Source organism: Sitodiplosis mosellana, unplaced genomic scaffold (assembly GCF_009176505.1).
Source record: "Sitodiplosis mosellana isolate CC-2019 unplaced genomic scaffold, AAFC_SMos_1.0 Smas_scaffold_52, whole genome shotgun sequence".
NCBI classification, from domain to species: domain Eukaryota; kingdom Metazoa; phylum Arthropoda; class Insecta; order Diptera; family Cecidomyiidae; genus Sitodiplosis; species Sitodiplosis mosellana.
The window spans coordinates 440293-468222 of NW_022595294.1; the positions used below are offsets into that span (position 1 = coordinate 440293).

At 34.8% G+C, this 27930-nt stretch overlaps 8 protein-coding genes across 9 annotated transcripts; 1 reads left to right on the forward strand and 7 right to left on the reverse strand.

Moving 5' to 3' along the window:
- Positions 1–444: 444 nt before the first annotated feature.
- Positions 445–2441, reverse strand: LOC129570316 (odorant receptor 4-like). Its single transcript, XM_055449875.1, has 6 exons — positions 1864–2441; positions 1584–1779; positions 1214–1459; positions 1025–1124; positions 687–950; positions 445–615 (listed from the first exon to the last, which is right to left on the reverse strand). Exons 1-6 carry the CDS (start codon positions 2174–2176, stop codon positions 559–561), a joined length of 1176 nt encoding a protein of 391 aa, XP_055305850.1. The 5' UTR covers positions 2177–2441; the 3' UTR covers positions 445–558.
- A 4596-nt stretch (positions 2442–7037) lies between these two features.
- LOC129570325 (uncharacterized) lies at positions 7038–7998 on the reverse strand. Its single transcript, XM_055449886.1, has 2 exons — positions 7839–7998; positions 7038–7618 (listed from the first exon to the last, which is right to left on the reverse strand). Exons 1-2 carry the CDS (start codon positions 7914–7916, stop codon positions 7310–7312), a joined length of 387 nt encoding a protein of 128 aa, XP_055305861.1. The 5' UTR covers positions 7917–7998; the 3' UTR covers positions 7038–7309.
- A 2262-nt stretch (positions 7999–10260) lies between these two features.
- On the forward strand, positions 10261–12983 carry LOC129570324 (facilitated trehalose transporter Tret1-like). The gene is made up of 6 exons (XM_055449885.1): positions 10261–10402; positions 10665–10721; positions 10806–10814; positions 10946–11108; positions 11503–11659; positions 11911–12983. The coding sequence occupies exons 2-6, from the start codon at positions 10670–10672 to the stop codon at positions 12931–12933; spliced, it is 1404 nt and encodes a 467-aa protein (XP_055305860.1). The 5' UTR covers positions 10261–10402; positions 10665–10669; the 3' UTR covers positions 12934–12983.
- A 630-nt stretch (positions 12984–13613) lies between these two features.
- LOC129570331 (odorant receptor 82a-like) lies at positions 13614–15693 on the reverse strand. Its single transcript, XM_055449892.1, has 6 exons — positions 15402–15693; positions 15070–15265; positions 14617–14843; positions 14315–14414; positions 13781–14050; positions 13614–13716 (listed from the first exon to the last, which is right to left on the reverse strand). The coding sequence occupies exons 3-6, from the start codon at positions 14784–14786 to the stop codon at positions 13636–13638; spliced, it is 621 nt and encodes a 206-aa protein (XP_055305867.1). The 5' UTR covers positions 14787–14843; positions 15070–15265; positions 15402–15693; the 3' UTR covers positions 13614–13635.
- Positions 15694–16608: 915 nt separating this feature from the next.
- Positions 16609–18567, reverse strand: LOC129570302 (lactosylceramide 4-alpha-galactosyltransferase-like). Its single transcript, XM_055449857.1, has 4 exons — positions 18041–18567; positions 17632–17947; positions 17418–17536; positions 16609–17300 (listed from the first exon to the last, which is right to left on the reverse strand). The coding sequence occupies exons 1-4, from the start codon at positions 18412–18414 to the stop codon at positions 16865–16867; spliced, it is 1245 nt and encodes a 414-aa protein (XP_055305832.1). The 5' UTR covers positions 18415–18567; the 3' UTR covers positions 16609–16864.
- A 663-nt stretch (positions 18568–19230) lies between these two features.
- LOC129570294 (lactosylceramide 4-alpha-galactosyltransferase-like) lies at positions 19231–21713 on the reverse strand. 2 transcript variants are annotated; one of them, XM_055449845.1, is made up of 5 exons: positions 21136–21713; positions 20919–21060; positions 20422–20737; positions 20223–20332; positions 19231–20154 (listed from the first exon to the last, which is right to left on the reverse strand). In XM_055449845.1, exons 1-5 carry the CDS (start codon positions 21260–21262, stop codon positions 19725–19727), a joined length of 1125 nt encoding a protein of 374 aa, XP_055305820.1. In that variant the 5' UTR covers positions 21263–21713; the 3' UTR covers positions 19231–19724. The 2 variants fall into 2 exon arrangements, with proteins under 2 accessions (XP_055305820.1, XP_055305819.1); XM_055449844.1 differs by having other exon boundaries at positions 20919–21713.
- Positions 21714–22656: 943 nt separating this feature from the next.
- LOC129570307 (lactosylceramide 4-alpha-galactosyltransferase-like) lies at positions 22657–23693 on the reverse strand. The gene is made up of 3 exons (XM_055449863.1): positions 23484–23693; positions 23277–23386; positions 22657–23119 (listed from the first exon to the last, which is right to left on the reverse strand). The coding sequence occupies exons 1-3, from the start codon at positions 23691–23693 to the stop codon at positions 22684–22686; spliced, it is 756 nt and encodes a 251-aa protein (XP_055305838.1). The 3' UTR covers positions 22657–22683.
- Positions 23694–24389: 696 nt separating this feature from the next.
- Positions 24390–26706, reverse strand: LOC129570313 (lactosylceramide 4-alpha-galactosyltransferase-like). Its single transcript, XM_055449869.1, has 4 exons — positions 26158–26706; positions 25774–26089; positions 25599–25708; positions 24390–25509 (listed from the first exon to the last, which is right to left on the reverse strand). Exons 1-4 carry the CDS (start codon positions 26553–26555, stop codon positions 25074–25076), a joined length of 1260 nt encoding a protein of 419 aa, XP_055305844.1. The 5' UTR covers positions 26556–26706; the 3' UTR covers positions 24390–25073.
- Positions 26707–27930: the final 1224 nt, after the last annotated feature.

Consider the following 27930-nt stretch of genomic DNA (forward strand, 5'->3'; position numbering starts at 1 on the left):
ATTTTGAGACTATGTTACAATTTGGATGGTTTACGATACTTCAATAAATAAACATAAAATATGAATATGAAAAATAGTTTTTTTTCGAAAATATCTGTTAACGTAGCAATGCTCATCAGCAATTGATATCCGCTGTTGCCTAAGTGAGACTACATTCAAATGTTCATTCCTTTACAATAAGCAATTGACAAATGTCAATCATCTTACATTCTTCTGTATTCTTAATACTCAAAACTCAGCTCCCCTAATTAATCGAACATTTCCATTAGCTCTATGCGCAAAATTTCCTCAGATTGTACCGAAAGACGACAACTCACCATTCGAAAAGACGTCACATTGTGCTATGTCATTTCATACTTACACAAAATTAAAAACACACTCTTGTTTGGTGCAGTGTGGCTTTTTATTTTTGAAATTTATTTGTGCATATCAGGAGCGTGCGCAATAAATGCAGCAAATTGCAAAATTGTTTGATATTCCAAACATTTGAGTTGCTAAATAACTGAAGCGAAAACATCAAGCCAAAAATTCCAAACATTCATCAAATAATTCGATCAGTTAACCGGTTGTGAGAGTCTTGAACATCATATAGTACGAAAAAACAGCTCTAATCATCTTTTGAAACCAAAAAAATGAACAAAATTTCATTTGAAACGGATTAAATTCGAATTTTAAATCATCCTTACCGCACAAAATGTTTCCAAGTTCAGGATGGCAACTTTGAATCCATGGTAATGAAGCGGGAGTTGGGCATTTTGAATCGCCAGAATGATATATTTTTGCAATTCAACGGGCAGCTCATACCACTTAATATCGTATAAATATTCAGATATTTTTGCAAAATTGTCGGTGACCATTTTTCCAAAATAACAATACAGAAATAGATTATAAGCGCCCGCCGAAATGTTCACAATAGCCATATACAGTCCAAGGTCGATGTGTTTGATCGCCTGAAAGTCATAAAATGCGCATTGTAATCGATCATTTGATGTGTGATATCGTTCAAAATAGTGAATTCAATTACCATGTCCAGTTGAAACACTGAACAAGCTAAAGCGCCCATGCTGCAAATCAGTTGAACTAAAATATATGAGCTGTAAATTTGGGATGACTGCTCAAACAAACTGAAAAAGTGGCAGATTGAAAACGAATGGTCATGTGATGGTTCGGTTCATTCACATTCGATCGAATTGAATGAAATAATAAAACTCACACTTTAAACTGAATATGAGATCGAATCAACTTAGAAAGTAGCACTTTGTCATTTTGGCTTGTGTCACGTTGGTCCAATTTGCGTACCAAATGGCCAATTATCTGGCAAAATGCACGATGATGCCAGCAAATCGAAATGAACATCAACAGAACGATGCCATTGTAGAAGAAATAGCAAAAACCACAGATAATATCAGCACAAATCTCTACGCAGTAACCCATAACCGTATGTTGATTCCATGGCCATCTGTAAAGTAAAATACAATTTCAGACGTGAGCATGTTTGAAAATATTCTAAATGTTTTCTGCCAGATGAGAGTCTTAATTTCCGTTATTATAATTTGGAGTTTTCAATGCATTCAATTACTTACATAACCAAATATGGAATGTGCAGATAATCTGTATCCAATTTACCAAAGGTCAGCCAACAGACTATTGCTAGAGCTATAGTTGAGAACACGTTGCAACTAAGAAATCCGCCAAGCAGATACTTGAAATAAAATTTCCACAACCATTCGCTTTTGTTGTTCGCCTCAGCCAAATATCGAAACGTATCCTCGTTCGCATCTAAATGCAACAAAATGCCAAATTTATTTATTTAAATATCTTTAAGAAAGATTAAATACATTCTGAGCTTTAAATCAAATTCACATTGTTTGTAGATCTGTGATAGATGTCCCAAAAAAGCCGTAACTTTATGCCGCAACACAAACATTAAAATATATGCATACGAGACACAGCCCATTGCACAAATTTGTAACATTGAACACAATGATTTTTCCAAATCAATCGACACAAATCTGTGAACATAAGCCACGCTCGTTACGAAGCCAATCACATTTGCTACGAGAACGAGAACACTGCAAATGATATAAACTTGTTTCTGGCATTTGCTCGTGGATTCATCGGGTGGACACACACTAAGCCACGTCAACACTCGCTGACCTGTGGCCAATGGTTTCATTTTCACACTAAATGCCGTCTCTGTTTATGTTTTTCGATAGATAAAATTGAATCGTTCTGATTTTGCTGGCACTAAGCACAGCAAATTGATGGAAAAAAAGATAAGAAAAATGAAAATATATCTTTGGGCACGACCAACGTAAACTCGTTGAAATTAGAAATTACAAACTAGAAAAAAAAATTGAATTTACAAAAAAATTTACAAAATTAAAAAATGTTCAACATTTTGTATGAATATCGAGCGGTCTACTACTCATCTCCAGCAACATGACTGAAAAATCGGAGCAACTGTCACTCTTACTTATAGGCAAGCAAAAAGAATTAGCATTCGTCGAAAAAGAGAAAAAAAACCAGAGACAAATGCCAATCAAAATATTATCTCGTCGTGGTAAAACCACAGCTGAAGCGAATTATTTCATGGAATGAAACGAGCAGAAAATGTGTGGATTAAAATTCTATGAAACGAGGAGAAAATGTGTCAGGTGTTGGGCAGTTCATATTTTGTGGGAAATTGACTGAAGATTTGAATTCTTGGTAAGCAATAAATTTCTTTTAACTGGCACTAGTTTAACCATCGATATGTCGCCAAAATGTCTGCAACAAATCGAAGGTTGTCGATTGAAAGCTTCATTATAATTAATGGTTTTATAATGAAGCTTTCAATCATACTGAAATCGAATGGAAACCTGCGAACTATCTCATCAAATATACCTATCTAATGGTGAGATGGTAACGTTAAACTCGTTGCATCCATGGTCACTTCAAATTACTTCTTTGCTACTCTGTTTCAAATCGCTCTCTTGACAACAATTCGTTCTTCGACTCGTGGCAATTCCTGTGATATTTTACTTTTTCCGCAGTGTCCACCATCGATTTCCAATCAATGAATAAACCAGCATCAAAACCGTGCCATCAGTGCACTGATATGCAGAAGTGCAGCACTATTCGTCATATGGAAAATTACAAGCTACCTTACCTAAGGGGAGTATTTCAATGTCATCGGCAATTTTCCAGCTAATGTACACACGGCGTATCAATTTCTGCTTATTTATTCAAAGACTTTTTCTACTGTTTTCTTTGGATTATCGTTTTGGGTTATTCACAAACGAATTCGACAAGCTTTTTGCTACTTTTTCAGCACTACGTTTATTTCATTGATTATTATTGCATGTACGATGTTTGCAAATATAAATATTAGAATTAAGCGAAAAATGCCGATTATCACAAGCAATAGATGGAAAAATCAAAACTGTTTCATCAGTCAAAATGAATCATATTTTAAGATGAAACGAACCGAAATTGTGTTATTGGCGTAAATACGTGTTATCTAAAATATGCTTGTGTGAATTCGATAAAAAGTCGCAAACATTTGAATTTTCAATCCTAGGGGGATTTCTCACGAAAAAAATGAATGAATTCTTATAAATTTTGAAAAATTTCTTCAATTCGGTCCGATTCGATCAGTTTTTGTCAATTCGTGTAAATAAATGTACATTTACACTGAACTTTTGAATTATGCTTCAAAGAAATTGTTCTGGAAGTGGGTTTTAGTGGATCTTAAGGTTCGTTCAGAACTGCTCCCGGTTCTGGAAGTGGATCTTCAGGATGGTCCAGGGCAATGTCAAACTGAATCTGATCCAAGCAAAATTGTCATTTCAGTACATTTTCATACAATTTCAATAAAAAAGAAGAAATAATAGAAATTTTTGCAAATTTGCTCAAACTTTTTGTGTGAGAAATCCCCCTAGTTTCAATCAGTTCACAATGTGTGTGGACAGTTGAACAACTGGCGAAAGATCTGTTGACAACTACAAGGTGGACTTTTCGTCCACTAAAATATGCAATGGGTATTTCTGATTTGTGGCAGATTGCTAAGCTTTTCAACCGAAATCACTATTCCAAGACCACATTTAAATATGGAAACGTCTCGTTTTGTGAACTAATTGGGTTGAATATATCCGATGAACTAAGTAATCCTTGATGATATTCAATGCTTTACACCAAAAAAGATTCCCCTTGCTATAGACACATGTTTGAAATTCAACTTTTTTCTATAGAAAATGCACATTGGAGCAGAGGTGCATGTTGTCAATCAACAGAGTGTTTATTTTCCAGTGTTTGTTATCTAAACAGTCGATTATTTCCACTATGTTTCATAATCTATATGAATACCATCCACGAACGAATCCATGCACTGAAACAACTCAATCACCTATTAAATGTAAACAAATCAATCTTCACATTTAACTATCAAATCGATTCGTTCTGAATTCATTGCAACTACTTAAATTCCGATTAGACGAAGAAGCAGAGGAATCCTTGCGGAAAATTTTCCAAACAATTTTCAGATAGAAAATGTTGTTGCCTAACATTCGAGTAAAGGGAGGTAGAAACGCTTAATTGACGCTGGTTTGACCTTCGGTATGTCGCCAAAATGTCTACAACGAGCCGACGGTTGTTGATAAAAAGCGTCATTATAAAGTCATTAAACGGAAACCTGTGAACTATCTCATCAAATATATTCCACCACTTCAATCGGTTCCCAGAGTTTCAGTGCGGTTGATTTTGATTGAAAGCTTCAAACATTTTGAGGAGCTTTCCAGTAATCAAATAATTGACATTGCCACCAAACCAAATCGCCATGGCGGTCTGTTGTTGACAATACCGAAGTGGATTGAGTTTTTCTTAGAATAAAATATGCGATAAATATGTCGGACCACTAGATTGAGACATTATTCGTATGTTTACCATGATAAATCGATAAAGCGCTACACAGTTTGCACTTTTCAGAAGAAAAAAAATCATGAAAAATGGAGGAAAATTCCGCTAAAACATGTACAAACTGTCATTCATTCTTGATTAAATTTCCAAAGATTTGCTGTAATGCTACTGAAGCTTACGGTCCATAAGCTGTAGTTCAACTGATTTGCAGCATGCTGTTTCTAGCACTTATTGTTTTCCAATTCGATCCGGTAAAATGAAGTCAATTTGCAATATAATTATTTAGACCGTTCAAGTTATAATTGTGTCCAATGCATTTGACATTTACATCGAAATCTTTTTCTGATTTTTGGCAAATACAGCACCTTGAGTTCAGCATCTATGTTAATGATAATTTTCGATGCAAACACCTTTTCCGATGCATGTCGTTTTTCTGCAAAATGTACAACATTTCATTTTTACTTTAAAAACTTAAGTAATTCAAACGATTTTTCATTCTTTCTTTTACAAAACACAAGAAATTTGCCTATTGATCACACTTTGTTTCAACCGTTTCAATAGTATTACCACGACTGAATGAATGTTCAAATTTAACCGTAGAGCCGAGCAATGTTTTTGACCTTGATGTCATCAATGTGCAAAATTCAAGAAAAACACTGCAATATGGTAAACTGGAATAATTTAGTAAAAATTAATTTATGACCATTTATTTTCAGGCAATCACACACACGCAATTCGTCCGACAAGTATGAAATATTTCATTTCTGTACGGAATAAACGTAGATCAATCTGGATCTGGAGTAAATGCGTTTGCCGAATTATTAGATAATGTTTCAATTTTTTTTTTTTCATTCAAATCATATGGAGATTGAATAACACAGTGCAACATTTTTTCGGTCATGGAGGAGGGACTCACTTTTGAGAATCGCTGCTGAAAGTACTTACCAAAACTAGAAATTCTGCATCATTCGTTTTGCCAACTTGGTTGACTGTTGAATTTTAATGAAATTATGTATTTTTTGCTCAAACTGGATTTTGAATATACTTATAAGTATATTCAAAACCGTGCAGCTCGGTATTCTTTGATCTTCATAATCAATCTCAATATATCACAAGCGTAAAAAAAGCAGCGAGACACTCACATTATTGATTGATGTGAATGGATTTTTTTCAGCGACACATGTTAGTGATACGGCTGTATTTCAATTTGGTATCGCATGGATGTAGTTCAAATTTTTTTAGTTCATAAAATTGAAAATAAGTTCTAAGCATGTTTTAGAAAGAGCAATATTCTGCTCCATAATTCGGTTATCAATCTCAATATAAGGCAAGCGTAGAAAAAACAGTCAAACACTATCTAATCTAACACTAATCTTTGTTCGATTTTTTATGAATGATATTTCTCGGTTACATTGAAATTGGAATTTCTCCAAGGTTACATACCAGAGCTTGTGATGAGCCGAAATCAGCAGCACTGACTGACGTCAGCAAAATGGAATGAAATCAAACACATGAAACGCATTATCAGCCCAAAGTGTATTAGTGTGTGATTATTGATTCTAATGTATTGAGATAGCACGCTAGCGGGCCGTGCTTTCAACACTCAAAATTTATACGAAATCTTGAATATGACATCATCAGCTTTTGTTTTTGATGTTGTAAGAACGCAAAATTCCTAAATTGAAATTGGCTGATGATTTTGTCTGAAAAGATGATGTGGCAATTGCTGTAAAAAGTGAACTCCAGAAAACAAACTTCAAATGACAAACGATGAACAGCTACGGTTATGATATTAAAGTTTTCGTGACCGATATTGATCCGGATGAACAGGTTAAAGAATCGATGAATCAATGCTGCGGAAAGTAAAATGGCAAATGAATCGGTGAAGAAATCAATTCTTATGAAGCTTTGATCGTTGTTGTGCAACATTTTGAGACGTCACATTTTGTAGGAGTAAGTAATAGAAATAATTTGGCTTTATTACCAACTTCAGCAGCGGCGACAAGCGGATTGCTTAATGATCTGCACATAAAGATTAACGCAAAAACCATGGTTGTTGCCATGACCACGGCAAACACGGTAGGAGAGGCTAATAAAGAGAATCCGAAAAATTACAAAAATTCAATAAAACAAAAAGACTTCACATTTTTCTTTTTTTTTTCTTTTTTTAAATTTTTTTTTGGTTTTTACATCGATAGTATGTTCAAAGCCGAGTTTGTAATCAAATCCTTTGATCTCATAAGGGAGATTCACATTCTTTTTGAATAGTTTTCTATTTTACCATAAAACAGTCTCCTGTGTGCATCATGCTGTTTGCACTTTTTTGGGGCCAATGATCATGGTTTTTTGTTGAAGATACTTTTTTACCGTTTTAGTTTTAAGTAGTGGCTTTGTATACCGTAGACGTTAAATTCTATGGGTTTATTTTTTTTGTTTTAGAAACTTGTTCTAGTAATGTGTATTTCACTGATGAACCATCTGCAGGTGGATTGGGTACATCTTCAGTTTTTACTTTCAGAACATATTCATAGCCGGATTCATGGTTAAAACCATTAATATGTGAATAGAAATATGTCCAATCATCGGTAGAGCCATCTTTCACCCGTAGACATTTCTGTGGAAATGGTCCGAAGCAGTCAACAGTTTGCGGGGCAACGGTTAAAGTCATTTCATCTCCGTTTGATGTTTGATTCACTTGATTGCCGCTTGAATTGTCGCTTTTCTGCAAAATAAACATGTTTCTTCAGTTTTTTTCTTCAAAAAAAATCGGAAAAGATTTTCTTATTTAATCTTTCTCTAAACACTCTTCTTCTCCGTGCACCCACTGCCTGCGGTGTTAATATTCGGTTTGACCCGTTGACTTTGAAAAATTAAGTTATTTAAACGTTTTTTTTTTCTATTCTTCCTTTTGCAAAATGCAATAAACTTGCTTTTTCACTCACAACAACTGGGTCTGCAGCTGAAACACTCTGCCATGACATGGCAATCAATACCAAGGCTATGAATAACGGAATCTTCATTTTTGCTCTGATCACACTTTGCTCCGATTGTTTCAATTGTTTTACCACGACTGAATGAATGTTCGAATTTAACCGCAGAGCTGAGCATTGTTTTTGGCCTTGACGTTATCAGACATATACATTTAGTCCATAGCACGCTGGTTTGCACCACACTAGAATAAATGTATATGGTTTTACTAATGATTCATTGGCAATCTTGCACATGTGTTAGTAAATTTGTCTACTACTCTTAACTGTTCTACGTTTATTTCGTATAGAAATGAAGTATTCCTTAATTATCGGTGCCCGACAGTCGGGTGAATCACGTATTTGACCTTTTCTATTTCTTCTTCGCTTGCAAATTGTTTGCTGATAAGAACTTTTGAATTGTGTTTTGGGTTCTATGCATAAAATACCTAACCTTTGCCGTATGTAACGCTTCTTCAAAGTTAAAAAGTGCATTGGATTGCCTCGGAAATGCATATATCGATTATGTAACAGTTAATAATAACGCTTCATACGATTGCTTTCGTTATCAATAGCAGTAATTGTAAAAAAAAGTGAATATTCAAGAAAAATGAGCGAGCCATCCGAATGATTAGATTATGATGTCCTATTTATTTATTTTTTAGCATTCAAATCATATGAAGATTAAATGTGTTTAGAACTTTGAAGCTCCATATTCATGGATTTCCCTGATTCGGTTATCAATCTAAATATATGTCAAGCGTATAAAAAGCAGCCAGATGTTGAGTTATCAAATTATAACTGACCTTATTGCACAGTCTGACAGCAACGTGAATCTCTATGTAAAAATATGACGAAGAAACTAGCGCCATCTCAGGACGTTTTTCCCTACCATATGACCGTCTATTGAATACCGGTTTGACCGAAGCGCACATATGCATGAGTTGACAGGTCAAGCTCGTTAGGTGGCGCTAGTTCTGCGTATTTCTGTAGCTGGCAGATTGTGCCTTATTGAATAGTATTTGCTCTTTGTATACAGTTTTAGAATGTCTAAATATAATTAAACATAACCATTTAAGGTAACGAATGGTTAACGCTAGTACTATTTATTTTCGGGTTGTCACTTATTGATCAGTTGATCATTCACCTTTGTTATCTTTTTTTTCGCTTGAGTCATTTGATGAAAGAACGAATAAGAACAGGTTTGTTTTTGATTTTGCGTTCAATGCATGCAAAACGTTTCAATTTGTTGATTGATTGATTGCTAATAAGTTTGTTTAGACCATTGAAGCTCGGTATTCTTCGATCGATTGCGAAGAGCGGTTTGAAATTATCAATCTTAATACATGTCGAGCGTATTTGTTTGAGGAAGACAGAATGAATCAATCAATTATGAATAAAAGACATGTGTTTTTTTATAACATCTTGAATGGTATGAAATGTGGCGATGAAGAACTAGAGCAAATCACAACCGTATAATAACTAAGACGAAGAATACCTTTTGTTTTGAATCAAATCAGTTCATTCTAAATGCTTTTATTAAAGATTTTGATTTTAGAATAATAATGAAAAGCACGAAAAATACCACATGTTTGAAAGATGTTACAAATTAAATTACCTTGATATCACGTTTCCAGTACAGTCACGCGCACATTCAAACCGGCTGTTTCATTTGAACGTTAGATCATTCAATTCAAAAATCAGTTGCACTTCAAAAGTGCAAGAGAACAGTTGTTGTCGCATCTTTGCAAAGTTGGGTTATTATTTTGCAATTCACGAATTCTGTAGTTCACGCTTAAGAAACGCTTAAGAACCTATAATTATTTCCGCTGATTCAGCGGCGCTAAACTATCAGAAATTATAGTGAATTTGTTTTATAGAAAGAAATTATAGTGCAATACATTGTAGTAGACCTGAACTAGTGAATTTCGCCAAAGTTTAGTTGACGAAGGTCAATCTTAGTCTTGTTTTCTTTAGTCTGGTTTGGAACAATTCAAGTTCATTAAGTATTGAATAGAAGCTGCAGCTTGCTGCATGCGATTGCGATACAAAATTAGAAAAGTGAACAATAAAATCGAGAGTTTGAAGGAGAACCTCTTATATACTTCATTTATTTTGCCATTCATGAATATATGTGGGACAAATACCGATTGATTTCAATTGTGATTTAAAGATTTTATTGTTCAAAATAATAATTTACCAAAAAATGAGCCATCAGCTGAATGAATCGATAAAGAGTGTAGAAATGAAGGAAAAATTCAAATTTAGAAGCATTTTAGCTCAGGTAAGCAAAAGTTTTTACATAAATTCAGAACTTTTTTTTCTCCATTCGCTCAAATATATCTTATCTGCAGTGATTCAATTTAAAAACAAAACACTCTTTTAGGTTATTGCAACAACGGTGAAAAATTTACTTTTACTCAATCTCGGACTGTGCTACGCATTGGCTTCGATCGTCATCCCAGCTTTAACAGGCATTCGAAATGAATACAATCGCAACGAACGTCTTTCGATTTCACAAGATCAGGCATCTTGGTTAGGTGAGTGAATCCCTAGCCGAATACAAAAAAAAATTTCTCTACACATGCATTCGATACAAAACTCATCCGTTTCACGCATTGGAGATATAATTGGTGTCAGAATAAGTAGACTTTTCCTAGAATTTAGACTAATTGACTGGAAGTGCGTTAATTCTTTTGAAATATTCAAAATGCCAGCAATTTTACCCAATCATGAGCTATTCTATGTTCAAGTTGATTCCGTTTTGATACCTTCTTTGTTTGTTCTTCTCGTTTGGTATAGGAAGTATGGTTTTTCTTATCCAACCATTGGGGAGCATTCTATCGGCGGTATTAACAGGTTAAAATGATTGACTTTTGACTCAAATTAGAAAAAAGAGAAGTTTAATTGGAAATCATAATCGTTTCATTTTTGTTTGAGCAGATCCATTGGGTGAGTTCAACTTTACACATCAATAGAAGACTCACAAAACATCATCGACCATTTGCGTCTCGACGGAGACATCTGTAATTGTGATGAGAAAATGATTATTTGCAACATGAAATTTTAATGCTTTTCCGCAGGTCGAATTAAAACGATGATCCTCGTGAACATTCCTTTTGCAATTGGATGGTTTCTAATGTACCGAGCCAGTGCTGTTTGGGAGATTTTTGTTGGAATGGGTCTGCAAGGACTGGCCATTGGCTTGTTGGAAGCTCCCATTTTAACCTATCTCGGTGAAATTTGGTTAGAACTGAGATCATTTTTTGATAATTTATTTTCATTTTTTATTTTTATTCTTCAAACATTCTTATGGAAATGAAGAAGAAGAACATTTCTAGAAGTTTTAGACAGCTACGTTCACAATCAAAAAATAACTTTTATCGCGTACAAAAAAGCATAATGGGAAATCTTTTCAAGGAATTGAATCGATCAACAAACCATCGGATCAAAGTCCATTGATTATGAAAATTTGAAAAAATTAACAATAGCTTTTGCATCGAACGAGAGAGTTCCACGGATGAGCGAAAAATATGGATCAAAACGAACAAAAAATTAAACAAAACGAACTGAAATGCATACAAATCTCTATTTTCTAATTCATCAACATTTTAAATGCTATGTACCTTTTCTCATTTAGCGAGCCGGCAACACGCTCAATTTTACTTGGATACACTTTGATTACTTTCACATTTGGAATGTCCATTATATTCGTGATGAATACATTTATGGCGTGGCGAATGGTGGCCATGATTTGCTTTGGTTTGCCCTTTATAACGGCGATTGCACTTTGTTTCGTAAGATTTTCATTTTTTTTGGTTTATGTATGGTTTTAACAAGTTTTTAATCAAAAGCTTGATATTTTCGATTAAAAGTTCGATATTTGATCAATTCGTTTGAAAAACCGAACATTGAGTAGAAAATTGGTCCCATTCAAAGGGTTAGATATCAATTCAGATTTCAAAATTTCCATGAAAATCCAGAAATTTTAGTCTTAAATATAATTTCTATTCTATTTTCAAACATTTTTCTATTGCTCTCTTTACAGATTCCCGAAACACCACAGTGGTTGTTATCGAAAAATCGTGTGGCCGATGCTGAAAAGTCGCTTCGTTGGTTGCGCGGTTGGGTGTCAAGTGAAGTGATCGCACAAGAATTCCACGATTTAAAGCGGCACAGTGAAAGTTTTAAATCATGCAACGAATGTATCAAACAAGATGTAAAGTGTCCTCATCCTCCGCCGACGATGCGAGAGAAGCTCGCTGAAATGAAGAGGAAACGTACGATCAAACCATTTGCGATTGTTGTAATTCTATTCGCTCTGTCTCACATGACCGGTGTGCTGACAATGCGGCCATACATGGTGCAGGTTTTCAAAGCCTACGAAAGCCCGATCGCACCAGATCGAGCAGCGATGATCATGAGTCTTCTCGACAACGTCGCACAACTAGCATTCATGTGTCTCGTTCATTACACGGGCAAGAGAAAACTTTATTTAAGCATGGTATTTGGTTTGGTGGTTTGCACACTTGTGATCACTTCCTATGGATTTATCTTCTTACCACAAGGTTTCAATTCCTTCGATTATGCACATCACTCAAATTTTCGAGTGGAATGCAAGGGTGTCAGCTATATTCCATTGATTTTCCTCTATCTATGGAGTTTCTTCTCGTTTTGTGGATTCAACGGAATGCCTTGGATATTACTATCTGAAATGTTCCCATTTAAATCTCGCGGCATTGCAAGCGGTATGGCAGCTGCTTTCTATTACTTATTGGGTTTCATTGCCAAGAAAACATATTACGATTTGGAAGTGTCAATGTCACTGCCTGGCATCACACTATTCTACTGTATTATTTCTCTCTTTGGATTGATTTCAACGTACTACATTTTACCCGAAACGGAAAATCGCACGTTGGAAGAGATTGAGTTGCATTTTATGGACAATTCCAAAAAGATCATTGATTGGAAAATTGAATCAAACACAGCAGAGCTAAACAAGAGGAAGAATAACAAGAATAAATCTGGCTTTGACAACAGAGGCTTTGAGACGGAATGCTCAAAAGTTTGATCACCACATTCATTGGTATATTTTTCCGTTAAGTAAAGTTTAAGGTCCGATTCGAATGCACACTTCCTATACAATTTTGACTCTAGCCGACGAAACAGAAAAGCAAAATAAACTGGAAGAATAAACAAAGTTACTTCAATAAAAATTCACATGTATTTCATTAAATTCAAATGTTGTGCTGACGTTAATTAATTGAAAGAGGTTTAGTATTGTCTTGCAAGTTGCAACTAAATACGCTGATTACTATCAATCAAATGCAATCTGTTTTCACTCGAGAGCTGCGTCTAAGGCAAACTACATGCTACTAGCGCCACACTGAAATACATTTGATTTGCATTGTACACGTAAGCGGTGAGAGTTCGAACTATCAAATTACAACAACAAATTACACAGATAGGCTCATCCCTCGTTTTCACTGTTAAGTCACATACAACTTTGCTCTGTTGGCGATTATATTTGAAAGGCAGCTGCTTATAAAAACGATAAGACCGCACTCATGCATTCATAAACGATGAACAATAGAGACGTGAGTTGTTTTGGCATCTGCATTTCGATCGATCAACATAATGGTGAATTCACGGTTCCTGATTCTGGTTGCACTTCCTATCGAAATTGCTTTGATTTTAACATACATTTTCAAATTCAAACTATATAGAATTTGATACAAATATGAAAAAAAAAAAAAAAAATTCGTGAAGAAGTCTATTTGCAAAATTGCGAATTTGTCGAGTCAGCTGTAATGGTTTTGAACATCATATAATTGGTTACCACCGTTTTGATTAACTAAAAATGTTAGAAATCGAAATTAAATGCTACAATAAAAAGACAGACACACAAAAGTTTTTACCGTGATGAATGTTTCCAAATTCAAAGTAGCAATTTTAAGATTCCAACCTCGATAATAAATTGGCAACTGCATATAATTGATCATAAAGCGTAAGTGCTGTTGTAATTGAATGGGTAAGTCTTGCCAGTTCGATTCATATAGGCAGTCACCCATGCTCAGAAAACTTTCAGTTGCTAATTTACCGTAATAACAGTAAAGGAACAGATTCAATCCACTAATCGTGGCAGCCATTAAAAGGGTGAGGATGTTGAAGTCGATGTGTTGAAACTCCTTGATTTTTGGAAATATGAAAAGAATGAGGTGAAAGATAAAAATAAAATTAGAAAAAAGCTCTCCGTATTGTGAATATAAAAATTAAAAATTTAGTAATTTCTCTCCAAAGTTGATTGTTCATTGAGAAAAAAAGCTTTTTGTACACCTGTTTACGCGCGCGTGTTTGTAATCAAATATGGACTGTAAATACTCAATTATTGATTGGAATACCAAACTTCGCTTCAAGAGCCAATACCAAAAGAGAGTGGGAAAATGACATACCAAATCCAATTGGAACACGACGCACGCCAAAAACAGCATACTGAATACCAACTGAGCCAAAATATAAACGCCATATACATCCGAGGTCTCTAAAAACCAACTAAAATCAATCATGCATTAGATGTTATTTTTGAAACTTCCACGAAATGAATTGATGAATCAAATGAACAAAATACTGTTGTGAGCGACGTGGAAACCAAAAAAAAAATCAAAACAATCTAGAAGACTTGATAACTTTCAATTGAACGTTATTCGTTTTAAAACGAAATCTTTAAAACACTCTTATTTGAAATGTGTCTCACTCTTTGACCATGTTATGGTAAATAATCAAATTGCGGATGGAATTTTTGGCATTTTGATCTCCGTTCAGTTGATTCAATACGTCTACTGAACGTTGGAATATTCCATAGAATGCCTGATTGTGCAAGCATATCGAAATGAAGGTCAACAGCAACGAAGCGTTTAGAAGCATATAGGGCTCGGTAACGAGAAGGTCATAGCATACTTCGCCGAAATATCCAAAGGTAAGCTTGATTGTGAAAAAAGAACAGAAAGACAAAGAATTGTAAATTGTAGAAAAACGAAAAGATAAAATAAAATTGGATCGCATCAAAAAGACTACAGTGGATCTACGATGAATTTCAGTTTCGAAGGAAAATATGCGCAGAGAATTTCAATGCGAATGTATAACCTAGATCGATTGTTCTTCAATAAATAACGCATCAATTCATTAAAGTTAATCATATTTTGCTTACATAAATTTATACGCATGCAGAAGATATTTGGTATCAACGACGCCTTTCGTATACCAGCAAACTGCAACAGAGCCAACGGTCATTGATATGGTGTTAGCGAAAAATCCACCCATATAAAATTTAAAGCAAATGTTCCACATCCATTCACTTGTTTCGTTTGCTTTGACAAAAAATTCAAACGCTTCTTTGCTGACAACTGGAAAATCGAACAGAAAAAATAGATTCGCTATGAATTCATGTAAATTCATTTGACCAGAATGCAAATGACTTTACTTCGATGAGTCTATTTATCTATACCTAACAAAATGTTTGCAAATTAAAAATTATCTTACTTGTTTCATAAATTGTCGATAATCGTTTGAATATGGCAGTAATTCGTTGTCTCAAACAATACGTAGCAATGATGGCATTGGTCATTGGCAAAGCCGCCGTGATTTGAAATAATGCGTATAAACAATTTTCAACCGACATGTACTTTATACAAAATGCAATACTCGATCCGATTACAGTCAAATTGCAGGCTAATGTTGTGCATGGTAATGCAAAATGGATGCATCTCTTCCAATTGCTAGTCGATGGGTCAGATGGAATCACACAAAACCATTTTAATACCTTTTGAGTTGTTTCCGATGGTGCCATTTTTGATTGCTGGAATGAAAAAGAATCGGATTTTAGAGAAAAGAGATGAAGTAAAACTGAACAATTAGCATAGATGAGTATTCGAATCTTAATAGTTGAGCGAATTTTTTTGCAAAAACTTGATTTTTAATTACAAGTTCATACATATCGTACATTTAAATTTTTTTTATTTCAAATAAATTTTTTGAGTGCTTATCAAAATCCCATTGTAATCATCACTTTCTAATCTTGAAAGCACTTTCCAGGTGTGTCTATATAATCTTTCTTAATCTTAGGTTTTAGGTGTTCAACGGTCGATTTAAACCGAGCTGTATTTCCACTTTGCCCTTAATTACAAGGGAAATTTGCGTTGAAATATTTTTTCTACGTCGTTTATTTTGAACACGTAATATATATCAATTGCTGAGAGTTTAGTCAATTCTTACCACTTTGAACGCCACTCTGAATTCATTTCAATTTCGTTTCTAATGTATCAGCACCCGTTCTCGTTCAGCACTCAATCTCAATAAACATTACTTTTTTATCAACTCTCTGAACGCATTAAAATTCAATCAAAAGTAATCATATTAAAAATGAATTAGAATAGCTGTGGACATAATTTATTGTTGACATATATTGTCCGTTTGGCTCAGAAAATTTGACGATGTGAGTAATACAATGGAATTCAATTATTATAGAAAGTTTTTTCAGGAAAAACAAACCTAACGCGTTAATGCCAACCGCACTTAAAAATAAGCGTTTGCACTTAAATCTGCGCTTATTCATATACTCTGTACATTAATTGCTCATACACAACCGAACTAACGCACATTCCTCTTTGTATCGTTCGCTTATTTTTAAGTGTGGCTGGCGTTCACGGGAAGCCTTTCTGCATTGCCACAATCAAGTAGAAAATGAAATGAAAAACTTTTGATTACTCCATAAAATATATATTGTTGTTCACTCATACGAATTATTTAATGAATAACACAAGAAAAACAGCGCAAATCAAACGATTTTTTGATCGAAAATATTTCTGAGAATAGGGGCGCACTTATTATCATCAGATGGTAAACATGATTGAGATTTTACGAATAATATGGATAGAATTAAAATAAATTTTGTTAAAGGCGAATGAAGTTTACATTGATTTAAATGTCCATTATTCCAGCGTACTTTAAAATAGATCGCCTGATGAATCATATGCCCGTGGGCAGTTTCTCTTTGCAATAACTCCATATGCCGTTTTTCCGATTGGAATTTGATTTTTTTCAGTTTTGTTCAGCCGGTCTAGGTACATTTTAATAAGCGTCTCGTTGTGGAAATCCTTTAAAATTGGTTGTTGTGACGAAAGTCTATTCCAAAAGTGGACGGCAATTGATTTATTGGATTTTTGTAAAACTTCACTTGTGAACCGGGCATCAAAATATCGCTCCCATTGTGAATAAGGAATAGGATAGAATGCTCCTTCGGGCAAAACATTGAAACGCCAACAAATTTCTGGCTTCATCTCACTGACTTTGGTCACATTGCAAATCTTGAACAAAGACAGAGTTATGGCATCTGGTCCAGTGTTACCCCAAATTTTTGGATTAAAATTGTCACACACCGTTCTATTGGTGGAAAATTTAGGGATTTAAAAACATTTTTTCTAAATTAATAAGTTGTGTTCCATTTGAAAATGAATCATGACATGAAAATGAATAAAGAACATGTGATTTCACATTTACTTAATGATAATCCCAGCAATTTTATGACCAAGGCCGTCACTGGTGAGTCCAATTGCTCCACAAGCTACAAACTTTCCCGTTTCCTTGCCAGCAAAATTGGCTGGCAAATGGTCCAGATTCTAATAAAACGGAACATTTTTTCATTTACATTTGAAACTACCTTCTTTGTTGTTATAGAGGTTCAAAACGCATTTTTGGGAAGTAATAAGGCCACCTGCTGAACGACTGAGTCAGTGTCTAAATAAATGCCACCAAATCGGTAAAGTGTTAAATATCTTAGCAAATCCGAGAAGGTTTCAATGAGGTATTCCGATTCAAAAATTGTGTCTTTGCTGAAAAATTTCTCCGCTGGCGTGCCCATCGAGTAGTTGCGAAAATTTATACGACGAAAATAGATATTTTGGTACAAACGCAGTGATTTCATAGTTGATGATGACAATTCTTCTGAAAATCCAACTTGCGAAGCAAACAATACAAAAATATCTCGATGTGGATTCCAACGGGCAGCTGATTCAATCGCACACGCTTGCCTATTTGTTGGTTTGGGATATAAATGTTCTTGGGAAAACGTTTGTTGGTCAATCTACCTGAATTCTCTCTTATTCAGATTAAGTCTAAATTACCTTGCATTTAGAGCAGCTAATCCATTTCTGACGCAAGAAGACTCAATAAAAAATATCGTTCGATCTAGGGTCGGTTGCTTTTCTGCCGCGAAAATATCCTCAAATAAAGTTATGTTGCCGTTTCGAGATTGGAAATTCATAGGCTCAACTGATTGATTCGAAATCAATTCTGGCGTTAGTAAAAAGCAAGTTTTCGCCACAATCGCCCTCTTTGCAGTGTCGTTGGGCGAGTAAAGCTCTATCATGAGCTGATGACTTATAAATTCACTTCCGATTTGATAAACGGTGTAGATTGCAATGATTGTCAAGCTTGAAACTATCAAGAGATACCGCGAACGAAACGAATTTGATGAAACTTGCCATTTTGAATACATTTTTCGCCCGATCGGTGACTTCAAATGAAACGACTGTATGCTTCATGGCAACCACCGCCCGTGAATAGTTTGAAATGTGATAAAATTCAACGAAGTGCTGGTGAAATAGCTTGTTTTGAATAATGATATTATTACTATAATTTACTCTGCATGCACAAAAAAACGTAAGAGTCCAAAGTAAGCCCAGACTGCAGAACGAATAATAAATAAAAAGAATTTGTTTTCTAAACAAGAGATGGAAAGCAATTTGCAAAAATGGAAAGAACCATATGTTATTCCGAAGCAAAACAATAGCATTCAATATGTATTCAGTACAAATTTATCGAAAAATGTGTTCAGCTGTTCAGTGTTAATGACACAAACGAAGTATTTTAATTTTATTTATTTTCTGTTGATTAATTCTATGTCTGGTTCAAAATATGCATGTCCAATGTCCATTGTCCATTCCATACACTGTCTAACTGTGGTTCGCTGTGGTTGAAGGCTGATCTGCGGATGTATACACATTCGTCTGATGTTATTGATTCAGCTTGTAAGAGTCATTCAATACAATAACATTTCTGAGCTGGTAACATTAACGAGATTTCAAATGCTGACCACCTTGCTTCGGACTATGCGCGATAGCATTGTCGTTTACTATTAGAATCAGAATGAAATTATTCAGGGCTAGGAATCGCACTGAGTGGACCACTCAGTGCGATTCTTAAGCCCTGGTTGAGGTAGTAAAAAAGACTAAGCAAATGTTTGTAATATTATTCGAACTTCAAAGTTCCGATAAAATTTTCTAGTTTTATTCAAAAAGAAAAAGAACGAGATACAAATTTTAAAAGCTTTGCAAACTTTCTGCCACTGAAATGTTTTGACTAGTAAGCCCATATTAAATGATCGTTTAATGGAGTTGAAATGTACAACGCCTTAAAAGGATTTTTACGAGCTTTCCGAATATCCTATAATGTTGTTTGGGGCTAAAAGCGGGTTTATGCCCTATTTTTGCCCTAAAATAGTGATTTTTCGTGATTTCAGTGGTTTTCATCGAAAATAACACGATAAATTCGAATAAAGAGCAAAATTGATTTGGTTCGGCATATATTGTGATTTTAATCTGTTCATCGGAATTCCATTATCTTTACTTTAATATTATCACATATATTTTGAAAACGCCATAAAATTGTAAATTAATGTGTTGCAAGTGTTGAACCGGAAACAAGCAGTGGAAAAAACACAATTGAAATGGAGACACAACAATGAGAATGGAAGCGATAAGGAGAAATGCAACAAATTGCAGTTGATCGATTGGATCTTCACACACTTCAAAACAGATCGCCCGATGAGCTATAGGCTCGTGGGCAGTTCTTCTTTGCAATCAATCCATATGCCGTCTCACCAAATGGATGTTCAATTTTCCGCTTCATCTTTTCGCCATACATCTTGACGAGTGTCTCATTTTTAAAATCCTTCAAAATTGTTTGCTGTTTCGACAGTTTGTTCCAAACGTGAATGACCACCGAATTTTTCGTTATGTCTAACGCAACGTTTGTCAAATTAACATCAAAATAACTCTTCCAACTGGAATAATGTATGGGATAGAAAAATGATCTGGGCAGCACATTGAAGTCTGAACAAATTTCCGGCTTCATATCGCCAATTTTAGTCACATTGCAAACTTTCTGTAGCGTTCGAGTGATCGCTTGTGGTCCAGTACTGCCCCACATATTTGGATCGAAATTGTTACAAACATCTCTGTGGTGAAAAAAAAAGTTTTCAAATAATATTGGCTTCTTTTTATATGCAAAAAACTGATTTGTTACTTCATGAGTATTTTGAGAATTTTATGACCGCCACTCCTAAATCCAAGTACACCGTTTGCTATGGATGCGTCTTGATTTCCAGCAAAATTTGCAGGAAGATCGTTGAAACACTGAAAAAAAAAATGATAAAAACACCCAAAACGGAAAAGAAACTCGTTAGTTCAATCAAAATCTAAGATTAGAGCAATAAAAAGAAAACCTGTTGTGTGACCGTATCCGTGTCTAAATAAATGCCACCAAATTGGTAAAGTGTTGAATATCGCAGCAAATCGGAAAAGGTTTCAATAAAATGTCTCGATTTGAATATTTTGTCGGTTTGGAAAAACTGTTCAGCCGGCGTACCCATGGAATAGTGGCGAAAATTTACTCGACGAAAGTGAATGTTCCGATACGAGCGAAGAGATTTCATTACAGGTGATGATAGACTATGTGAGAAACCAACTTGCGATGGAAATAACACAAACACATCTCGATCTGGATTGCAACGTGCGGCTGATTCGATTGCACATGCTTGCCTTGATTTTTAAACAGAAGATGTAAAATTGTGAATTTTCACTCGTTTAAATTGGGTTTTTCAAGTGCTTTGGTTTATAGAATTCAAATAATTTGCGCTTGCTTTGATTTGTTGATAAGAGTTTCAATTGAGAATTCTGACACTAACACTGGTTACGGGTTAGCTATATCGCTATAAATTACCTTGCATTCAATGCAGCCAGTCCATTTCTAACGCATGACGTTTCAATGAAAAATATCGGTCGATCTGGAGTCGGTAGTATCTCGGCTTCAGTAATATCATCGAAGAGAATGATGTCGTCACCACGATCGACGGTATATAATGCTGGTGTAAAGCAAGATTTCTGGTCAAAGCGACTATTTTCGGTTTTATTATCCAAACACAATTTTATACGCTCACTTCCAAATTGATTCCCAATTTTATAAAGTAAATGAAACGAAACGAATACTATGCACAAAATTACTATGACAAATTGCTTCCAACATAAACAATTGGTGCGCATGAGTCCCGCTTTTAAGTTATTCATGTTGAATGATTCTTATTCGATTTGAATGATTTCAACCGAATTCGTTATTCATATTTTCGTTATTGCTTCCAAAGGGATAGTGCAACTTTTTTGATCAAAATAAAAACGAAAATTGAATCAAATATAGATTTTGTTTATCACGTGTCCGTCTGGTTACGCTCCAGACTGTCTAGCTGAAATGCAAATGACTGTCAGTATACAAATTTGTACAGTTTCAATCTTGTGCACAAATTTGTCTCTCGCTGTTTACGCAGCTTGTCCATTGGACAATGTTTAAATGTTCAATCGTTAAATGGAGTAACAACCAATTTTGAAAATTATTAGCTCAACGAGATTGCAAGTACTGTAATCTGCTCACACTGTCTTTCTACAGTTTCAATTAGTATTTCTATTTCGGACAATGAACACAATAGCACTGACGATTTTTAAACAAAATGAAGCCATTGGAACGAAAAATCTTTCTTTTTCACTATTTTTTTGCTCTGTGCTGGTATACAATAATAGCGTAAATATGGTCAACATTTTTGGAGATTTTCATCGAAAATACGTAACACTTGAAATGTAAATAAAGAGCCAAATTGATTTATTATGGCATACAATGCGATTTTGCACAACTTTGTTTCCGATATTATGTCATATGTTTTGAAAGTGCTATAAATTAAGTTGTTGAATTGACGTGTTTTGTGAGTCAAAGAAAAAACAAGCAGCAAAAAATGTACAGTTAAAGAAGAACCATAAGAATGAAAATGGAATTGGAAAGAGAAACGTGCAATAAGTTTCAGTTGACAAAAAGTTACATTGTTTACAACTGGTAATTACCTTATTATAATGCAAGCATTTTTTTCATCAGCAGTTCGCTACTTTCACGTGTGAATGTTTTGAAGCGAAATAACAATTGCATTTTGTTATCTTAAAATAAGTGTTCTTAGGCTGAGTCCAAATGCTCGGCTATAAAATTTATAGCCGGCTATAAAAATTCAATTCCGTCTTTCGCCGTATGTAGGTGGGTTTGTCATGTCAGGTTATTCAATTCTAGGCTATTGCAAGCCACTGAACCCAAATCCACATATAGTTTGAGGCATTTGTCACTGTAATGACTATTTTCATTTTCTAGCCGGCTATAAATTTTATAGCCGAGCATTTGGACTCAGCCTAATAGATGCATGAAACAAGGTGAAAACCAGTGAAGTAAACGAAGAACAAGGTGTTTGTAATTTTCTATTGATTTCAACACTTTGTCATTGTTTCTCATTAATTTCAATTGTTTCTTTTGTGATTTTACCGCCAGGTAGACAAAGAATGAATTGTTGAAGAGCGAACACCTAAAATAGACAAAAAGAATGGAAAACCGATTTATATTTAATTCTAACAATCTGAGACTGAGATTCAGCAGAAGAGAAATGTTCTCAACTTAATAAAATTCAAAACAGATCGCCTGATGAGCTATAGACTCGTGGACATTTCTTTTTTGCAATGGCTCCGTAAGCGGTCACGCCAAATGGATTCAGATCCTTCCATCTGTTCATCAACATTTTCCCATATTTCTTGATGAGTGTCCGGTTTTTGTAGCTCTTTAGAATCGGTTGATGCGAAGAAAATTTGTTCCAAACATGGATCGCAATCGACTGTTTGGTTTTTTCCATTGATTCAGCCAAGTGGTCAGCATCAAAGTATCGCTCCCACACCAAATAATGTATCGGATAAAACACCTCTTTTGGCATTACATTAAATCCATCACAAATTTCTGGCTTCATATCGCTAACTTTAGTCACATTACAAACAATTTTGAGCGTTCGAGTGATGGCTTGTGGTCCAGTATGACCCCAAACGAATGGATTGAAGTTTTCACAAACATTTCTACGTTTGAAAATTGAGATATAGCACGTGATTAAAGGTAAGTAAATTTGAGCGAAATTCAATGGTTATCTTGGCTCAGGTGGGTATCAATTGATGAATTTCAATTGAATTCAGAAAAATAATTCAGTCAAAAACAAATTAAGTGAATAGTGTTTACTTTATGACTAAACCGAGAATCTTACGGCCGCTGCCACTGAAACCCAGTACACCATTTGCAATCGTTGAGTCTTGATTTCCCGCAAAATTGGCGGGCAAAACGTCGAAACTCTGAAGAAGATAGAAAAGTAAAAATAAAGTAAAATTCTTAATTTCAATAAAAAAAAAATTAGGATCAAGCTTGAGTTAATCATTGAAAATGAATGACCTGTTGTGTGACCGTATCCGTGTCTAAATAAATGCCACCAAATCGGTAAAGTGTTAAATATCTTAGCAAATCCGAGAAGGTTTCAATAAAATATGTTGACTTGAAGATTTTGTCGGTTTGAAAAAATTGTTCAGCCGGCGTACCCATTGAATAGTTGCGATAATTCACTCGTCGAAAGTGAATGTTCTGATACGAGCGTAGAGACTTCATGACTGGTGTTGATAGACTATGTGAGAAACCAACTTGCGATGGAAATAACACAAACACATCTCGGTCTGGATTGCAACGAGCTGCTGATTCGACCGCACATGCCTGCCTGTTTGCATATATGAAGAGTGAAAGTGTGACGGATTTATTTTGATGAAAATTCATTTTCACCTTGCATTTAGTGCGGCCAGTCCATTTCTAACGCATGACGTTTCAATGAAAAATATCGATCGATCGGGAGTCGGTTGTTTCTCGGCCTCGAAAATATCTTCAAAGAGATTGATGTCGTCAGAACGATCGACGTGAGTTGATATTGACATGAAGCACGACTTCTGATGGAGGTTAATATTTTCCAGCTGTACCGCTCTACTCTGGATGCCAATTTCATAGAATAAATATATGAGCAAAATTACCCAGAGAAATTGCCACCTACGTGAACAGACAGTGCGAAGAATTTTTGCCCAATTTTTCATTTTGTTTTACCGGAGCGGATCTCTGTGTCTCGCAAAGATGTTGAAACACTTATGAAAGTTATTTCGTGTAAATAAAGCTCATGTGAACCAGTTGCTTTAATGAGATGAATGAAAGACTGTCAATTAGAATTATCTGAGAGAAATGACAATGAAAACCCTTATCATTGCTGATCATTTGCTTTCCATTCACTTCAAATGTAATAAAATTAAAACAATTGTTGAGGTGTTTAATGAATTTTACTACGACATATTTGTTTTATTAATGTGTTTCTTTATCGCTCATCATCGATTTTGTTAGTATATACCGTGTGAACAAAACAAACTAACTAACAAAAACAAAGAAACTTAGACGGAGAGAATCGGATGAGAACATCAATGGATCTGATAAGAGATACTGGACAAGAACAAAAAAAGTAACGTGTGTAGAAACTTAATGGAAATGAGATTATTTCACTGATTCCGAACGTCACACTCGTGAAAATTCCAATTGAAACGGACTATTTTAAATGAGCAAATTGTTTATTTTATCGTTTTGTCCTCATCTTTTTTCCATCGTTTCAGTTAAAATTGGTTCGATTAAAAAAAAAGCATTGAAAATATACAATCAATAGTCAAAGATGAACTAAGTTTAGAAACAAATTAGTTTAGTCAAACAACGTGGTTATTTTTATCTTTGTACGTCAGTTTTTTTGATGGGGTTTCGGTTGACAATTCTAAAAAGCTTGTGATAAACTGATGCATTATGTAGGTTAAACTAAAACAGTGGCAAAAAAGAAAGAAGAAAAAAAGCGCTCGAAATAGAAAAAAAAGAGACGATCGATTTATATTTAATCCAGAGTTACAATCTGAGATTCTGTGCCTTGCTAAGACTCTAATGTTCTCAACTTGTTTTCAATTTGATTAATCAAATTCAAAACAGATCGCCTGATGATCCATAGGCTTGTGGACATTCCATCTTAGCAATGGCACCGTACGCCGTTTCTCCATATGGGTTCAGTGCCTTGTAACTCTTTGTCAACATTGTTCCGTATTTCTTGATAATTGTGCTATTTTTGAAATCCTTCAAAATCGGTTGATGCAACGAAAGTTTATTCCAAACATGGATCGCAATCGACTGTTTGATTTTTTCCATTGATTCAGTCAAGTGGTCAGCATCAAAGTATCGCTCCCATTCCGAATAATGTATGGGATAAAACACCTCTTTTGGCATCACATTAAATCCTTCACAAATTTCTGGCTTCATATCGCTAACTTCAGTCACATTACAAATTTTCAAAAGAGTTCCAGTCAGAACTTGAGGCCCAGTGTTACCCCAAACATATGGATCGAAGTTATCAAACATATTTCTGTATTGAAAAAAGAGAAACATTTTAAATCAAGCAGAAAGTGACATTAAAAGGAGGACAAAACTTTTGGCGAAATATTTTTTTTTTACTTGATAGTCAATTCTAAGATTTTACGACCATGTCTATCAAATCCCATCACACCATTTGCAAGGCTTCGTTTTTCGTTGCCGGCAAAATTGGCGGGTAGATCATTGAAACTCTAAAAAAGAACACAAAAATACAATTAAACTCATAAATTGTTGGGATTTCAATCAGATTACCAACCTGTTGTGTGACCGTATCCGTGTCTAAATAAATGCCACCAAATCGGTAAAGTGTTAAATATCTTAGCAAATCCGAGAAGGTTTCAATAAAATATGTTGACTTGAAGATTTTGTCGGTTTGGAAAAATTGTTCAGCCGGCGTACCTATGGAATAGTTGCGATAATTCACTCGTCGAAAGTGAATGTTATGATACGAGCGTAGAGATTTCATGACTGGTCTTGATAAACTTTCGGAGAATCCAACTTGCGACGGAAATAGCAGAAAAACATCTCGATCTGGATTGCAACGCGCTGCTGATTCGACCGCACATGCCTGCCTATTTGCATATATGAAGAGTGAATGTTTACACTTGAATGGATTTGCATAGCTGACATTTGTTTTCACCTTGCATTTAGTGCGGCCAGTCCATTTCTTACGCATGACGTTTCAATGAAAAATATCGATCGATCGGGAGTCGGTTGTTTTTCAGCCTCATAGATGTCTTCAAAGAGAATAATATCATCATAGCTCGTTGATGTTGGTTCATAGCATGATTTAGCACCAAAACTGGTTCCAAATTCTGGTCCGATCGGATATTGACTGAATAAATAGATTGAAATGACCACCAACACCAACATCCCGATGAATATTTGCTTTCGATATCGAAGAAAACCGATCGATTTCATCGGCTTATCCGTGTCATCTGTTGAAACTAATGAGTATTTCGAAGCCGACCACAAAACCACACGAAAGAAATAACTTTGATGTAAACAGTTGGGGCGAGAAGTCGCCTCCACTTTCATTTTGTTCACACAACTAAACAAATAATTTTAAGAAGACTCAAGTAGCGAGTAATGAAAATTTTCTCTATAAACAATTATTTCGATGGAACAAAACGTAGAATCCACTGTTACTCAATGCGATGTCGAATACTGCTCTTCTACTCATGAAATCAGTAATATTATTCAAGCTTAAACCAACAATTCAGACTCCTTATCATCATGAGGCGTTCAAGAAAATACTTATCATGTATGGACGGACATGCGTTTCTTTGGTTTCGTGAATCATTCCATGTGTTACCAAGGCGGACGTGAGAGTCATATTCGCAATAATTATTTTTATAAACACTCATTTTTGGATCATAAATAATATCAAATTCGCTCTGCTTTAAAAAAAAACCGTTCATTTCATCAGAAAATGTTATTCGAGCTATATATATGCATCCAGAGCAAAAAACTGATAAAATACTGACGTCTTTTTAATTTCCGAGATGAAATCCATTGAATTGATGAAGTTGGATAATAATACTTCTAAAATTGAAGTAACTTTTTTTTTCTTTGCATTTTTACCATAGGCGCGACATGAAAAAAAGTTGCTTGACAGCGCTGAGTACTCCAGAAATGCAGAACGACCAATTTGGAGTATACGAAAAAGATAAACAGAAACGAACTGTCATTACAAAATCTGGACTCATTTAACATTATAAAGCATTGCCAATACACTTGCCCGAATGAATAACAAGTAATTCGCACACATTCGCACAGCCTTGTCAAACATCGGTCTTTCTGCATTTGTTCGATCGGATATTTTGATAAATTCAGATAATTTATCATGTGAATTGCATCAACACTGCCGAATTCCAGTGAAAATGGAATCCGATGTGAGTGAATTTCGACAAAATTGTTGATAGTTCGATATTTTGCCGAAAACACAAAAAACGTTCGGTAATTCGTCGGATTGCTGAATTTATTTTTAATTTTCCCGATTTGATTTTTAGTTAGCATGTAAACTTGATATGTGATTCTAATAATCAAGAATTTTATTTTTATGAGTGGTTATGAGCAGTTATGAGTGCCTAAAGTGGATAAAATTTAGTATGAACAATTTGATGATCGTGAACATCAATATTGGTGATTGGTGTGTTTTAGTTTCTCACCACTGCGGGAGTACTCGGCGCTGTAAGCAGTACATCATTGCTGTTTGCTCATGTCGTGCCTATGATTTTTACTTATAAGAAAAAGAAATGTACCGAAAAAACCATTTAATTTTTTATCAAATTCAGAAGAACTTTCACAATTGTGACTCCAAAAAATCTAAACCACATGACTTATGATCAAGGCTGAAATAATGAAAAGATAAAAGTTTCGATATTTTTTTGCATCTCATAATATATTTTGT